Genomic DNA, 17,549 nt, shown 5'->3' with positions numbered 1-17,549 from the left:
GTGAGATTAATGCCTATTTATTTTGCATTGTTCTTTCTTGTGGCACATTCAGAACATGTTTTTTTGGAGTTTTTGGAGAGCATTGTGTGTGTCCTTAGGAGAGCTGGTGGTTGTGGCAAGGAGGGTAAGATTATTTGGACATGCTACTTTTGCTTTAGTTTAGTGTATTTGGTTGGGGAGTAGCTCTAGAATTTTCAATTGGTAAATAATGTCTTATGATGTGATCTTTAGCAGATTTTCCTTTTTAGCTCGACTCTGCTTCTCTGCCTTTGGCATATTTAGAGGAGTGTGGTTGGTTGATGTGCAAAGAGATTGGAGGGCTTTGTTACATTAGTATTTGTTTTAGTTGTCTTTTTGTTTTGTTTGTTGTTGGATATCTTGTCTTGTTAACAAATTTTATTTGTTAGGCTGGTGGATTCTGAGGGTTTGTCTTGGTAACTGCTGTCAAAATTTCATTTTTCTTCACCCTTATCATTTCTTGCAGTTCCGCATTGTATGAAATTCATAATGGCCCATTTGAAGTTTTGAACTGCATACCATACAGACACCTAAGGCATTGCAAAAATCGGTTGAAGCCAGTTAAAACAGCCGAACTGAATTAATTTCAAAATTTCAAACCGAATCAATTTAGTGAAACAGTTCGGTTAATAAAATGGTTCGGTTCGATGCTAAAAATTATGACCAAATTTTATTCAGTTCAGACTCAGTTTTATTACTACTGAAGAAATTGAACTTTCCCCATTCTTCAGAATAGTCTCAGTTTGCCAGTTCCTATTTGATCTTGCCTCACTGCAGCACTGTTTGTCTGCATCAGCAGTATTGCCACACCCATTCTGTGACAGAGCAGCCTCTAATATCCCACTGTGAACTGCCACCACTGCCTTCATTCAGATTGGCTATCGCTCACTCATCCTAGCCTCATAGGGGATGCTGGCTGGCTGATCTGAATTCTGACACCATCAAGCATCAACCCCATCTCTGCCACTGTTCATCCTCAATCCATCACGATGAGCAGATCAATTTGACGAAGTGATGAAGAAGACGAGATAGAAATAAATTATAAAGCGGGGAAAAAAACCAAAATGGCAAGGGAAATGGTTGAGGAGAGCTGATTGGCTCATCTTTGTACCTCCTTCATCACCATCAGGTAAGATGTGAGAGAGGCGTTCATAGAAATGCGGAGAGAACATCAGATTTTTTCACCCGAGAAACCTTTGGTTTATAACTTAGGTTGGTTCGGTTTCTTAAAAGTTTTGGACCGGCTATTTCTATTGGTTTGGTTTGGTTATGTATGAAAAGTTCGGTTGGTTCAGTTCATGTTTTGAACAAAAAAAATTTGGTTCTGTTAGTTGTTTTGGCTGAGCCATCCGAACCGAATGATTCTACACCACTACAGACAACCACCCCAGACGCTAATATTGCTTCCCTTATGTCTCAGCTATACTAATGCTTTGAGCGTTTTGTTGGTCATGGGGGAAGAGGTAGTGGTAAACTATTTTTCTTAGTGCTACCTCTGTTATTGATTGGTGATGGTGGAGCTGTGGCAGTAGTCGGTGTTTTACTTTTGCTGTTGACAGTATAGGCATGTTTTGTTTTGTTTTCCTTTTTTCCTATCACATTCTTTTAGTTCATGAGCCTTTTTTTTTTTTGGTGGCAAAAGGCGAGATATCACTAACATAAATTGAGTCTTAACTCTGCTTATTTGCTCGTCTACCACAAAGGCTGTCTTTCATTAGCATGGAGTTAAGTTAGCTTACATGCATGAACATCTCTATAGGCACATTGTTTTGTTTTGGCATATCCGAATAAAACAACTTCTTGTTGCTCGTCCACTAAAAAAGGAAAAACATGATTTATGTGCTTAGCAGTTTCATTGAGCAATGTAATGAAATGAAAATTTTTACACATTGATAAATAATAGGATAGTGAGTCTAACTGCAACACAATCTGCTATATATAATGAGAACCAGAGTCTTTGCATGTTCCTTGATTTCTAGCCTCATTTAGTGGTCACATTTGCACTGTCCCTTGAATCACATTCTTTTGTGAACAGAAAAGTGAAATTAATAAATACTACTTCGTGGGTTACACAATGTTTTGTTTGGTTATATTTTGCATAGCTTGAGCTTATCCCTTTATTTATACTTCACAAAGAACATATAGTTCTTACATTGTCATTCAGTTCTATTATTCTATAGATTTTTGGCATGCATTTGGTGCCTTATCTTTCTTGGCATGATCACCAATTTTAATGCTCATATCAACAGCGTCCCATTTTCTTCAGCTTCAAGGTGGGCTTCCCTGGAGCTGTTCGACAAGCATTAAAGCTATCGAGTGCATCTTACCTGATTTCTGCATTTCTGGTGGTATTCCTCACTGATCGACATAAGGGTTATTCCACAATTGGAAAATTTATTGGGGAGCAGATCATCTTCTACATTGGAAGTTTTGTAGTATTCCTTTGTTTCGAACTGAGTCACCATCTACATCAGGTTAGTTCAATGAACTTATCATGTAAATAGTGTAGAAAAGCAAAAGATAGTGCAGTATACAGCTCTCTGTAGTTCTCATCAGAACTAATGTGATTAATCCTTGTTCCAATTCTGTTTATATATTCTGCTTATACCCTGTAACAAGGGCACATTTCCTGCTTTGTTATTTGGATTTGTAATGAATGTGGACAGCACCATGTCTGACATATTGAATTTGATCTTCTTATGTAGTTTGGGTGATATCCATTTACATAAGTGATTGGTGAACTCTGTCCAACAATCCACAATTTCTCAAGTGGCATATTGGTGCAAGATAAACATCCAACACAATAAAATTTAATTTCAATTCTACTATTTGTCACCTTCCTCATAGATTGATCATTCGACTGCAATGTGGCCGATTCTCAGTTCCAGCTTTTTGATCAGGTGTCGTTGGTTGAGCCCCCTGGCTCAGGGGGGACCAGAAAACAAAAGGTGTTTTCCCCACTTCGTTGGCCCGTGCCGTTCTTGGTTTGGGGGCTTTCGGGTCCCTCACGCAATTTTGGGGTTAAGCAAATGGGTTAGCCGACATTGCGCAGGAGTTGCAAGTGTCAACCACCCTATTGGTCACATGGCTTAGATTTCCTATGAATTTTCCCCCACTGTGATGTCACCAAGTCTTACTGGTTTCAGCCAATTTCTCACAATCAAGTTCGTTGATTTATTATCGAGCAAGTGATGAAACGGAACAAAGCATGCACTCAGACACAATTTACAAGAACACTTCCTCCCAACCTTTCAATATTTTATTAAGGCAAAGGAAACACTCTCTGCATATGTGCAGAAACACAGACACACACAAATTCTATGGTATTTCAGGGCATTCATTAACTCTATTTACACAGTTGACACTCCCAGTTGTCAAAAGGTTTGCCGTTGACGAACCCAACTGCCTATTTTGTGTTGGATGCAACCATCATGCATCAACAAGGCACTAACCAACTCTAATTGTTGTTGCGTGACTGGAATGCTGCTGGGTGTTGGAAACCTACGAAAACTCCTCAAACCAACCCATGTCTGTGGGTGGTCAGAGCACATGGCCAACGAGTTAAATCAATGTGTCATTGTGCATAGACTTCCTTCAGTCATGTCCCTCTCCATGCATGCGCATGTCACCACATAACATATGCATTTGACATGCAACCAGGTTAGGTTAACCACCCATACATCCTGCGAGCATAACCAAAAGTAGCCACAAGACTGAGTGTGTTAGAAACCATGTCCCCAACCATGTCCATCTTTGACCATGCCAAGTGTCCACAAAAAAGACCCTAAAAACCATAGAATGAGAATGCATATGACTTGGTTATACACATGCCTCGGCCATGGCATATGACCTGATTATCCCCATGCCTTGGCAGGGTCAAGTGATCAAGGGGTTGACATAATTTTATGGGTTGATAATGCTTATAGAGAGAAAATAATAATTGAGTCCCAGTTAAAAAAATCACTATTTTCTTGAATAATAATATTGCAGAATTAAAATTTACAACCACAATAAGCTACCGCAAATCAAGAACAAAAAATATAATTAATTCCCTAGGGTGCTAGTTTCCAAATTAAAAGATACCCTAAATCAGGGGGATGCACTTTTCAGATGTTCAGCATGATTGGCTTTTCTTGCTGAAATGATAGGGCCCCATTGATTTTTTCGGGTTATTTCTAGTGTCTTTTTGAAAGGTGATGTTCATTTTTCATTTTTCTAGGGTAACCCAAAGTTTTGTGTTGGAACTGGTGTATTCCCAAGAGGGGGAGGGGGTGAATTGGATATTAAAAAATTTCTTCCTAGGTATAACTAATTCAACAGTAGTATACCGCAACCTAGGGTCTTTCTAAATATATGCCAATTACCCAACACAATAAATTGAGGAGATAAATAAAACAATTATATTAGACTCAGTATTTCTCAATCATTCAAAGCATGTATGTAAAATAATCAAGACAATAAATAATAACACACGTGTACGAAAATTTAAAGTGCGGAAAATAAAGGAACACACGATATGATATTGGGGTTCGACCAATACTGCCTATATCTCCGCCTCATGCTCACAAACAAGAGGATTCTACTAGTTGCTCACTTCACAGGTGGAGTGACACTGTTTACAACACCTTACAGGTTGGTACACCTAGTTCTCCTAATCGGGTCTAAACCAATCTAGTGCTCTCCTAATTGGGTCTGAGCTAATCTGGGACTATTCACAGGGTTAGTCTCCCTCTTCCGACAATCCTTTGGGAATACAACAGATAATCAAATAATTTTGTGTACAAGGAAATGCTTCTACTACAAGCAGGTGTGTACAACAATAAGCACAATACCCTCACGTATGATGGGAAATTAAGCTCAATGTGAGAATGTGATTTTGTTAAAATGATTTTATAAACTTTGAAAACTGATATGCAAGATAATGCACTTCCAAGATTAAACCCCAATAAAATCTTTCTCCAAATATATTTTTCAAATAAAGTATAGAAGAACTTAGGGTTGTGCTTTCACAAAGAGAATAATATGATCTTTGATTTTAAAAAAAATATGCAATGAGTGTTTTTCAAAGATCTTGAAGACCCAAAAGCTTTCTTCTAAAAATAATATTCCGAACTATTGTTAATGAAAGCTAGGGTTAAAAGCTCAAAAATATTTTGCAATCAAGAATGTGAGCTATTGAAGTCTTGCAATAAATGTGCAAGATTCACAAGCTATAATCTGTTCACCCCAAAAATATTTATCAAGTAAAATATATGGGGGAGCCTCTAGCTAACACTCTCAAAAAGATTTTCAACAAATTAATATGAGTGAGAGTATTAAACCTAACAAAGAAAGAATGCCCCAAAGATATATGCTCTCCAAAAGAAATTTTCCAAATAAAAAGTGTAGGAGAGTATTAAAATGAACAAGAATAAAAAATATATTAGGAGGATTTTCTCTATAATTCTCTTGTTTAAAAATTGTAATGGAGGGGTATATATAGAGTCTGAGGGAATTTTGACCGTTAGGGACATATTAGGGATTTTAGAATTTGTTTAATGAAAAATTAACCCTAATTACCGCGGTAAAAATATGTGAACCCGAGAGGTTTGGTCGCCTGGTTCATAGGGCCAGTCGCCCGAACAGACTTAGAGACAAAATTGGTTTGGTTGGCTGAGCAAGGCACTGGTCAGCCGAGCCAAGGTGATTTTCCAAACCTTCGTAGGTTCGATCGCTCGGCCTAGGATTCGGTTTGCTGGCTCTTGACCTTCGGTTGCCCGATGTGATTTTGAACTATAGGTTCGGGCGGCCGAGGAAGATAAGGAAGCTCACCTTTAAGGTTCGGTCGATCGTGGGCGCTTTAGTTCAAACAATGTCGATCGCCCGAGTCTAAGTCAACTTGTTGACTTTTGGCCCATAGAGTGTTCGGTCGACTGAGCTGAGTATAACTAGAATGGTTCTATCGAACGAGGCTTTCTAATCAAGCCTAAAAACCCGACGTCGATCGACCCTTTGCTTTTGCCCTGATTTTGACCCTAACCAATTTAACCCTTTTGTATGAATTTAATTGTTAAGAAAAAGGTTTTCTGTGAAGTGTGTTGGTCTCTAGGGTCTGTCTACGGTCATTCTGAGCTATCTATTCACATCATGCATGCCATGCATTATTACAGAACAAATTATAAAATAGAATGCAATACAATTTAAAATATATGTCTTCTACTGTCTTGCTTTTCAAACTTCATGGAATACGCCAGGATGTATGATCTTGAGGTCCTTCTGGTTGCCATTTTCCCTTTACCTCATGTGTATGTTAAGATATAGACCTGTTCACACTCTAAATGCACACATGAGATACAGACGCTTTGTTAGCATCAAAATAGGGATCAGACTCAAAAAGTCAACATTTTGAAAGGAGATGTCTTAGTCTCCTCCTTGTACACTCCTATTCTATCAGTGAAATTCTTTTGTTATAAAAAAAAACTAATTCTCTTAATTAATGTTGAAACTCCCAATTAAATGCAGGAAAAAGTTCATGAAAAATAAAATTTAGGGTCTCTTTAGCTGTGGAAGTCAATTTCCCTTTTCCATTCCAGCTTTCTAAAAAATTACATAGTGTCACCTTCTTTCCCAGTTTTCCAAAATTTATTTGGAGAACTTGGAAAACAATAAAAATATGTTTTCAACTTTCCTATGTTAAAGTTGGAAAACAAGAAAATAAGATGTCAGTCTCATGATTATTTGGAAACTTAAAAATGGGAAATGAGAATGTTTTTCCAAACTGAATATGCCATTACTGTTCCTATTATTATTCAAATTTCTAGTGCAGTTACAGTTCAAAAGAATGTAGCATCCTAGGTTCTTTTGGTTATTTAAGGGGATTAGAGTATTTTTTAAAATTTATTTTATTCTGTGCAACTGGGGTTAGTTTGAATTGAGGGTTGTGATTTATTATTGCTAGCATCTCCGGGGTTTGGTCTTTTTATAAATCATTGTATGTAATTTGAGTTTCATTAATAATGAAGTCCAGGCTTTTAAGTTCTCTGAAGAACTTTAGGTTTGTAAAAACCCAAGAAAAGTGCTTGGATCAAGTGTTTGATGAAAGTTCTCATTCAATTGACGGCTATCAATGTTTTTGCTTCTTTATATATATATATATATATATATATTATAAATAAAATATGCCTGCACTTGATCAATAGAAGTCCACACAGAAAAGATTTGGATTGTATCAAACTAAATCCTTGAATCTCTTTTCAGAAAGTCTTCAAAGTTTGCCAAACTCCCCTTCTTCACTGTGATGTGAACTAACAACTCCTTGATTAAATACTCCTCTAATGAAAGGAACAATGGAGAACTTATGTTTTTTTGGGAAAGAATCGGCCATGACTAAACTTGATCTATGTGAACATTCATCAAACCCTTGCTTATTGTTTGTATGTTTGCTAGTTATTTCAACTTATTTGATCCGGCAATAAAAACTTCCCGGCCATTATATCTTTATCTTTATCGTAGCCTTCATAAATACGTGGACACACACCCCATATTGGTGGGAATTGCATTATGTAGAACTATTTTATTCAAGAAGTTCCTCTCAAAGATTATCCTTTGGGATACCTAAAGGATTGTGTTTCCTTTTGGTTATCTCCATTCAAGAATCCACATGATCTCCGCCCAAGATTTTGCATCTCATGCATGAGTTGCTCCATAATTATCCGCATCTCTAACCTCTCTTGGGCTTTATTCAAATGAGCAACTCTCCCTCTTCTTGCCACCACGGTGATTTGCTAGATCGTTCTTTGCCTTTTATACCAATTGATGTGGGAAACCTAGGAAAACCCTTTCTTGTGTTTTTAACACGAAAAATTAGGTTCTTAATTTAAAAACCAGAGGACAGAGTTACACTAATAACAAAAATCAAGCTGCATACAATTATTTATAAGCTTCTATTTTTGATATGAACAAATCACAAAAATGATAGCAATAACATATGACAAAAATGCTTCCAATCCTGTCCATTTTGTACACACAATAAAATAAGCCAAGAGGCTTGCGCTTGTTAAACGAAAGAACATATGATGCTAAATTGTCTTTTTTTTCCCCTTCTTTTTAATTAGTAAAAAAAAATCTTATTAAAGGGCATCAAGGGCATGCCACCCAAGTCCCAAGTACAACATTCATGAAAAGATTGTCCACATGTAGGGTGTCACAAAGCCCTTTTGGGGAAATGGCTTTGGAAATTCGTCACAGAAGAAGCTTTGGTAGAGAGATTGAGCACAATGACGATGACTAACGCTAGGTAGGATCCTGAGTTAGATTGGGGGTAGTGCGCCTTTGTTTTGGGCTTAGGAGTTAGTGAGAGGGGCTTTAGAGACCCAAATGAGCTCAATGACATGGGTTTGAAATTAATGAGTCTTGTTGGAGTTGAGGTAAGGTTGGGGATGAGTCCTGAGAATTACGAGCACAAAAAGAAGAAGGGGCAAAAAGAATTAAATAATTTGGCTTTTTCCATCGATTATGGGGGCGAAAAAGATATTGGGATGGGAGGTAAATGTGTAAGATTATGAAGATTATCAATTGGAACATCAGGGGTCTAGGGGATGTTAGGAATAGGAATTTGATTAGGGAGGTTTTACTTAGGAGTTTTCCTAATATTGTATTGATCTAGGAGACTAAGCTTGACCTAGTTGATTGGGAGGTTGTTACAAGGATTTAGGATGGCATTGTAAGGATTGGATTTTTATACCCTCTCGGGGTTTGGTGCGGGGCATTCTTGTGTTGTTGGATTCTTGTTCTTTATTACTAGAGTGGATATCCTAGTAGGTTTTTCTCTCTCCCTATTTTGTTAGAAGTTAAAGATCGGGGTCAATGGTGGGTTTCCTCAGTGTATGGCCCTTCTAGGCTTGTTCCTAGGGGCTCCTTCTAGGATGGGCTTTATTTTGTTTTTGGCTTTCGCTCCACTAGATGGATTATGGGTGGTGATTTTAATGTAATGAGGTTCCCTTAGGAGAAGAAGTGGGGAGATAGGGTCATTGCAACTATGCAGAAGTTTTATTTGGTTATTAGGGAGTGTGGATTGAGGGATCTTCCTTTGGGCAATGCTAAATTTTAGTGTTTGGTGGGTGGGGCTAGAGCGGTGGGTAGTAGAATTGTGACAGGTTCTTGTTTTCCAACGGGTGGGAGGTGGAGTTCCCTAATCTCTCCCATGTTGTTTACCTAGACCCACATCCCTAGACCCATATTCGATCACTTTCCTACTCCCTAGAATCAAGAAAGGTTTCTTGGTTCCTACTTCCTTCGGGTTTGAAAATGTGTGGTTGGATCAGGATCTTTCTAGACTTTGGTAAGAAATTCTTGGATTGAGGATGTGGTAAGGGGTTGGGAAGGGTTTAGATTTATGAAGAAATTGAAGGAGTGGAAAGAAAAACTAAAAGAGTTGAATAAGGTGGTGTTTGGAGATATTAGGTTTAAAAAGACTAGTATTTTAGGAGAATTGGATGAGTCAGACAGAAAGGAAGAAGTTGTTACTCTTTCAAGGGTGGAAGAGTCGATAAGGGCTTCGTTGAAGAATGAATTAGAAGAGGTGATCTTTTAAGAAAATAAGTAGTTGTAGGCAGAAGACGAAGTTTAAATGGATAAGAGATGGTGATTGTAATTCTAATATATATATATTATAGAATAACAACAGCTAGTGGGAAAATGAGGAAGAATTTGATTGGGGAGTTGAATGTGGACAGGGGGTTATTATCTCGAATACTTGTAGGATTGCCTTTGAGATCATTGATTTTTATTATAATGTGTTTTTTGAGAAGGATGAGAGCAGATCGAGGGTGGAAGGTTCAGAGTGGGATCCTTTGTTTGTTGATAAGACAACTTGGTTGGAGAGACCTTTCAAGGATTCTAATTTTATTTATTTATTTATTTATTTTTTATAGAATAGCAATAGCTAGTGGGAAAATGAGGAAGAATTTGATTGGGGAGTTGAATGTGGATAGGGGGTTTTTATCTCAAATACTTGTAGGATTGCCTTTGAGATCATTGATTTTTATTATATTTGTTTTCTAAGAAGGATGAGAGCAGATCGAGGGTGGAAGGTTCAGAGTGGGATCCTTTGTTTGTTGATAAGACAACTTGGTTGGAGAGACCTTTCGTGGAAGTAGAAGTTAGGTCTATGGTCTTTGGGATGGAGAGGGATAAAGCTCTTAGGTCGGATGGTTTCAATTTTGATTTCTTTCAAGATTGTTGGGCAGTAGTTAAGGATGACTTGTTGAAGGTTTTTTTTTTTTAGTGAATTTTGTTGGATGGGATTTTAAGTAACAGTGTTACTTTTATCTTTATGACTTTGGTGTGGAAGAAAAGTAGGTCTATCAAGATTTCTGATGGTAGACCTATTAGTCTAGTATCATATGTTCATAAAATAATCATTAAAGTGCCAGCTAAAAGGTTGAGTGTGGTGCTTGGTAAGACTATTACTATGGCACAAAGTGCGTTTGTGTGGAGAGGGGGGTTGGAGATAGATGGTGGATGTCATTTTGATTGTGAATGAAGTTGAGGACATTCAAAGGAGAAAGAAGGGGCTCGTTTTTTAAGTTGGATTTCAAAAAAAGATCATGTGAGTTGGAACTTTTTGGATAAGATTTTTATGAGCAAGGGGTTTGGAGAGAGATGGCGTAGTTGGATGAAAGGCTGCACGTCTAATGTGAATTATTTAGTGTTAGTGAGTGGTGAGCCCAAATCTTGCTTTAGGGCTACAAGGGGGGGTTATACAAGGGATCCTCTTTCCCTGTTTTTGTTTGTTTTAGTGGCTGATGTTAAGAGTAGGATGGTTGATAGGGTTGTGGAGAGAGGTTTAGTGAAAATATTAGGTGTCGTGAGGGAGGAGGTAATGATTTCGTGCCTTCAGTTTGCTGATGACACTATCTCTTTCTTAGAAGATCACAGATCTTCTTTTTTGAATATTTTGGGGCTTCTTTATATTTTTGAAAGGGTTTGAGGCTTAATATTGATATGCGGAAGAGTAGTATCGCCAACAACTAATGTGCATGTGGCCCTATTGAGCATGTTGGGGAGTTATCATCAAAGGTAAGATGTGTTGAGTTGAAGTGGCTGTTGTCCTATTTAGGGGTTCCTTTGGGGTATAACCCTAGATTTGTTATCTTTTGGGATTCGGTTGTTGAGAGAAAATCGGTTTAAATCGGTGGAAGGGAGCTCTTTTTTCTTTGGGAGGTAGGATTACTCTAATTCAAGCTTGTCTTTCTAGTATCTCGTTGCATTTTTGTTCCAGCATTTTTGTTCTATTTTCAAAATTTCTACATGAATTGCTAGCAAGATTGAAAGAATTATGAGAATTTTTTTGTGGTCAAGGGTAGGGGCCTTTACTGCTTTTAGGGATAATTTGGTGTTATAGGAGGTGGTTTGTAGGTATAAGCGGTGGGTGGTTTGGGTCTTCGAAATTTGGTGTCTAAAACAATGGCTCTCTTGGCCAAATGGCTTTGCGGTTCCTGTTTGAGGATTCTTCCTTGTGGCACAAAGTTGTTAAAAGCAACTTTGGACTCGACAAGAATGGGTGGGATACTAATTTAGGTTCTAGATGTTTTCTTGAGAAGTCCATCGAAAGCTATTTCTCAGAGTTATCCTGTTGTTGTTCCCCATACTAAATTTTGGCTCAATATGAGTTGCAATATTTTTTTTGGATAGGCCTTTGATCGGGGAATATTGTTTTGTCCATCTATTTTCGTTGTCTTTTTGTCAGAGTGTAGGGTAGAATGATTCCATTTCTTCTTTTATAGTAGATTGGGTGGTCCCTTTGTCTTCTTAGGATTTTCACTTTAGGGATCCTTGAATGATAGGGGAACGGAAGAATTATCCTCCTTGAAATAGTCTTGTTGAATAATTGTGGGGTGACTTAAGAAATTGATAATTGATCATGGTTTTCGGATCCCTTGGGGTTTTATTCTTGCAAATTTTTTTGTGAGTTCTTGGGTAGCACTGATTTTACTTTCTACGCTACAAAACTTTTTGGAAGGCCAAACTCCCACCCAAAATCAAAACTTTTCTCTGGTTGGTTGTGCTTTATGGGATCAACACTAATAACTTGTTGCAGATTAGGAGGCCTCTAAAGGTTCTCTCTCTAGATATGTTTATGCTTTGTTATAATTGCTCAGAATCTGCTCTGCATCTTTTCTTATTTTTCCTGGAGGGTTTGGAACAGGCTATTCAATTATTTTGGAGAAAGTTGGGTTGTCCAGAGACAGGAGGAGTTTTGGGCAATTTATTTTATTTTATTTTATTTTTTTTTTTTTTGTGCTCAATGGAACTCTGCCTTATTTTCAGTATTTTGGGGTTTGGGGAAGGAACATAATGTGCTATATTCTTAGGGAAGAAGTTATTGCTTCTGTTGGGAGAAGATCCATCATTTTGTTTCTCTTTGATGTGTGGGTGATGGAAATCTCAAGGGAATGTGATTTTTGGATATTCAATTTGATTGGCATTCTTTGCATTATTAGGGCATGCTGATTTTCTTTTTTATGCTTTGGTTTTTCTTTTTTGTTTTCTTTGGCATTTCCTGGAGTTTTTTAAGGAGGCATCTCTTCACCTGATTGTACATTCTTAAATCTATCAATAAATTTATTTTGCTCTAAAAAAAACTTTTTCATAACTAAGATAATCGAAAAAAGGGGAAGGGATCACCAAGCTTCACACGTTTAGAGGAGCTAAAGAAGTTAGATGGGCAGCCATTGATGGCCAGTAAGAAACTTGAGGCATTAATGCATTATGCGATCCTTCTGCACCACAGCTCCCCAAATCCCATTCTCCTGTAAAGAGGAAAATTCTAGTTAACTTGATCAAAAGTTTTCTCCATGTCGAACTTACAAACCCTCGCTCACTTTCTTATCCTTATGATAGGCATCCACAACTTCACTTGCAGTAAGGGCTGCCACAAAAGCATGTTGTTGTTGTCCAATGACTTCTTGGATGGATTTTTTTGAGCCTTGGAGCAAGGATTTCAGCCAGAATCTTGTAGGTACTTCTGAAAAGGCTGACTAGGTGGAAATCCTTGATGTTGCAACCCCAAGCTTCTTTGGAATCTTGGTAAAAAAAGTGGCATGAGTGCAACTCACAAATTTTCTTGTTCTGAAAAGCTCTTTAAAAATGTTGAATATGTCTTGCTTGAGAAGGCCCCAGTTAGCTTGATAGAAAGCTAAGGAGAAACCTTCGTGGCTGGGGCACTTTATCCTTATAACAATCCTTGAGGGCTTGGTAAATTTCCACTTCATTGAAGGTCCTCTCAAGCCACGCCACAGTGGAAGGGTTTAGAAATCTGAAATTGATTCTATCCACTGCTGGTCTCCAGAGGACAATCAATATAAAGGTTCTTGTAAAATAAAAAAATGGCCTTTTGTATATCCTCTTCTTCAGCCAAAGTGTCAATTTAAATACTAGACTAGGTGTTGAATCTTCAGTTAGCATTTACTTTTTAATGAAAGAAATTAGTGTGTCAATCCCCGCCTTGATCTACAAGGCTCTGGATTTTTGCCCCCAAGTGATCTCTTCCAAATTAATGACTCTAGCCGTTTCTTTCTTGAGAAAAAACATTCTAACCTTACTTTCGGCATTGAACCCCTCCCAAGTTCCTCCTCCTTGATGCCATTGGGGATCATGGTCTTGAACATTTATGAAATTATTCCTATACTACAATTTCAGCATTCCGTTCAAACCCCATGAATTTTGAGGCAAACACCAAGCTAGCTTTCCCTTTGAAATGGAGCATAGACCACTGTTGCTTAACCTAGTTCCTGAAACCTTCTTGTGCCAAGAAGTTGGCTCCCACTTAACTCCTCCTGTGTCCAGGATGGTAGGTATGAGACTTTTGAGTAACTTTTGGGAAGTGAATTCCCAATTTGCAGAGTTTGAGAACATATTTGTCTTTGAAAAGTGACCCATGGGTGGAAGCTAAATGAGGGCATCCCCATTGACGAAGTCCAGAGACTTGCTCATGCAAGTGTTCTCTGAGTTAGCCCCAGTTCTTTCATGAGGATAAGCAATCGTATTGAAGTCTCTCTCGATGATCTAAGGGTCATTCCACTGACTTCTAACATCCAAGAGTCAGAAAACTTTATAGGGTCCTCTACCTGTAGAAGCCAGGTGAGGATCCATTGGAAGTTATCCTCCAAGTTCTTAAAGAAGCAGGACATTGAGAAGGAACTAACAGAGTGGTCTAGCAATTCCACTAAATTATGCTTCCACAAAAATAATTCTCCTGCATTATCGGTAGCTCTAAGGAAAATCCATCAGCAAGCCTCCTGTCTCTATAAACTTTTGACCATAAAATTATCCATAGCTTCCACTCAAGTTTTGTGCAAACAAACAACACCACCATAAAATCAGCTTTCTCAACATGGGTTCACCATAAGACCTAGGTTGCTGCTAGCCTTCTCCATGTTGGAGTACCCTCCCACCTTGTCATAATTCTTTTAGCTGTTTCAATTACCTGTTAGTGTTCATCTTCGTACTATTGTCTGTGGGTTTTTGGTGATAATTTTCCCTTTCCTTTATTATTTTTTTTTTTCAATTTCTTCAAACAAACTCAAGGCCCTATTTTTGAAGCCTTCAAAGGATACAGTGATTGTTTTACTAACCAACTTCATCTTCTAGAGAACCTAATTGGAGTTTTGTTCCTTAAAACGTGCAATATCTATGCCTATCCCTTTGGCACTTCAAAATTTCCGTGTGGGGGGGGGGGGGGGCGGTGGTATTGTCCTGTAAAACTTCAACGTAATTGTTGGGGGCTGGAACTAATGCCAAGCATTCATAGAAAATATTTTAGATTTTATAAATGTTGCCACTTTACCTAAAAATTTAAGTTGTTATGTTGTGGGTCAACAATGTATATCAAGATTTAACACTTCCCCGCATGTATAGCCCGACAGCACATGGAGAGATGAACACATGATAACTTACACCCATGATAGAGAACACAATAATTTCTTGAACACCACACAATAAATGCGGCAACCAACAGGATTAGAACCTTGGACCTCCTTGAACCAGCTCTGATACCATATTAGAGTGCACCACTTTACCTAAAAGCTTAAGTTGTTAGGTTGTGGGCCAACATCGTATATCAAACTTTTACAATAAATGTTATAAACAGTCTGGAAATCTAAATTTAAATGTTATTGTTAGAGGTTATTTATGTCTTTTAGTATTATTACTATTAAGTGTGTTAGTATGTTAATTGGTGAGCGTTAGTAAGGTTATTATTGTCATTAGAACGTATTTGATTTGCATTATAAATAGAGGGAGAAACCTATTTTCAAGTTAGGTCATTCATTTTAATCAAAATCTCAACATGGTATCAGAGCGGTATCCAACTTGAACCCTATCATACCCAGCTGTTTCCTGAAAACACTTTCCTGTCGCTGCCCTTCTCAAATCCACCTCCACCCTTCATTATTTCGCAAAACCAACCATATAGCCAAAAACAAATCCCTTGGAAACCTACCTTCATAAATCCCCATTGCTGGAAACAGCCCCACGCACCGGCCCACTGTTGGCATTGCCGACCCCATGCGCAGGTGCGGGAAAGAGTTTCCAGCCACCTTTTTTTTTTGTCATCTGCTATGTTCCTGTTCCTTCTCTAGACAATATTATCAAGCTGTTGGGCATGTTTTTTGATTAAAAATCCAACTTTTTCAACCATGCAATCACGGTAATCAGTTTCTGTTCGGTTTTTGTAAAGGCTTATTTGTGAGTTTCTTAAAGCAGTGGCAGTGTTCGTAAGCTATGTTTTGAGGCTGTGGCAGTATCAAGCGTCTCAACGAGCTTCTCTTCCCATTGTATCTCTTGCCTAAATAGGTAATCCCACAGTATGCCTGTCATCCTATACTTGTCCTAGTCCTTGGGTCATAGACTCCGCTGCCACTAATCATATCACAAGTATGCCTAATTTCTTCTCTACTCTTCAATAGCCTGCAAATTTATCTTGTGTTAGTCTTATTGATGGATCCACGACTGCAGTCAAGAGAATTGGGACTGCAAATACCACTTCTTCTATTTCTCTTTCTTTGCTTGTGCATATTCCCAAGTTTCCTTTCAATCTTATGTCGGTTAGCAAGATTACTAAATCCATGAATTGTTCAGTAACATTCTTCCCTCATTCTGTGGTTATTCAGGATTTGGAAAGGAGGAAGACAATTGGTGGAGGGTGTGAAGGTGGTGGACTTTATCACTTTGAGCTGCTATCTCCTTCTATCACCTACACTGCTGCTGCCACACGTTTCCAAACTCCAAATTCATTGTAATCCTGGTCATCCTTCACTAGACAAGTTGAAACGTCTTATATTAGTTCATTTTGATGTTTGGGGTCTTAGTAGAGTTGTGTCCAAGTTGGGTTTCCGGTACTTTGTAACCTTAGTGGATGACTTTTCAAGAATAACTTGGCTATATTTAATAAAAGATTGTTTCAAGTTATTTCAAATATTTATGTGCCTTTTGTTATGAAATAAAGACTCAATTTGGCTTGCTAGTTCGAATACTTCGAAGTGATAACGTTAAAGGGTATTTCAGTTCACAATTTGCTACTTATATGACTCAATTTGGTATTGTCTGTCAATTATCTTGTGACCATGCTCCTCAACTTAATAGGGTTGCATAGAGGAAAAATAGACAGATCCTTGATATCGCTCGCACCTTACTTTATCAAATGCATGTTCCTAAAGTGTTTTGGAGTGGTGTTGTACTTACTGCTTGCTATCTGATCAATAGGATGCCGTCCTTTGTTCTTCGTGGTGAAATGTCCTACTCCATGCCTTTCCTAAGTCTCCTTTATTCTCTGTCCCTCCTCATATGTTTGGGTGTGTGTCCTTTGTTCATCAACTAACTCCTGGGGTGGATAAGTTGGATCCTTGTGCCATAAAATGTGTCTTTTTGGGCTACTCATATACTTAAAAGGTATCATTGTTATAGTCCTCTGCTGCATCGCATCTTTGTTTTTGCAGATGTTAGTGTCTTTGAGTCTGCACCTTACTACATCCAGTCCCTGAATGCTTTTGAGCTCAACGAGTCTCTCTTCCTCTGCCTAATATTCCAGATTCTACTCTGCTGTCCTTGCCCAACCAACCATTTGAGTCTCCATGTAATTCGAGTCGTTCTCATTATCTCGACCATCCTAATTTGTAGGTGTAGTCACGATGGCAGCTCAAAGGAAGAGAGTCTCCTCTAGCTTCTACTACCATGCCTTTGGTTTCCTTGTCTGATGATCATATTTTCCATGATGTTGATCCTCCCATTGCTGTTCGGAAAGGTAAACACACATGTACCCAACATCCCATTTCTTACTATTTATGTTAATGTTATGACTTCCCCTCACCCTCCTATTATTGTTTTGTTACTGATCTATCATTTACTACCCTTCCTAAATCTGTTCTCGAAGCTCTAGCCTACTCTAGGCAGAGGAATGCTATGGTTGAAGAGATGAATGCTTTATAGGACAATGAAACTTGGAACTTGGAATCTCTTCCTCCTAATAAGTCTATGGTTGGTTGTTACACTGT

The 17,549-nt window shown here is 38.1% G+C and overlaps 1 protein-coding gene across 1 annotated transcript in view; it reads left to right on the top strand.

The window, feature by feature from the left end:
* The window catches only part of LOC131146567 (uncharacterized), a 49,802-nt gene that overhangs the window by 7,733 nt on the left and 24,520 nt on the right, over nt 1–17,549 (top strand). The window contains exon 2 of the mRNA XM_058096235.1: nt 2,268–2,492. Within this exon, the coding sequence (XP_057952218.1) occupies nt 2,268–2,492 (225 nt within the window). The remainder of the gene's footprint in view (nt 1–2,267; nt 2,493–17,549) is intronic.

Source organism: Malania oleifera, chromosome 13 (assembly GCF_029873635.1).
Source record: "Malania oleifera isolate guangnan ecotype guangnan chromosome 13, ASM2987363v1, whole genome shotgun sequence".
NCBI lineage: Eukaryota > Viridiplantae > Streptophyta > Magnoliopsida > Santalales > Ximeniaceae > Malania > Malania oleifera.
The sequence above is the reverse complement of the archived record's forward strand: the minus strand, read 5'-3'. Positions and strand labels throughout refer to the sequence as shown.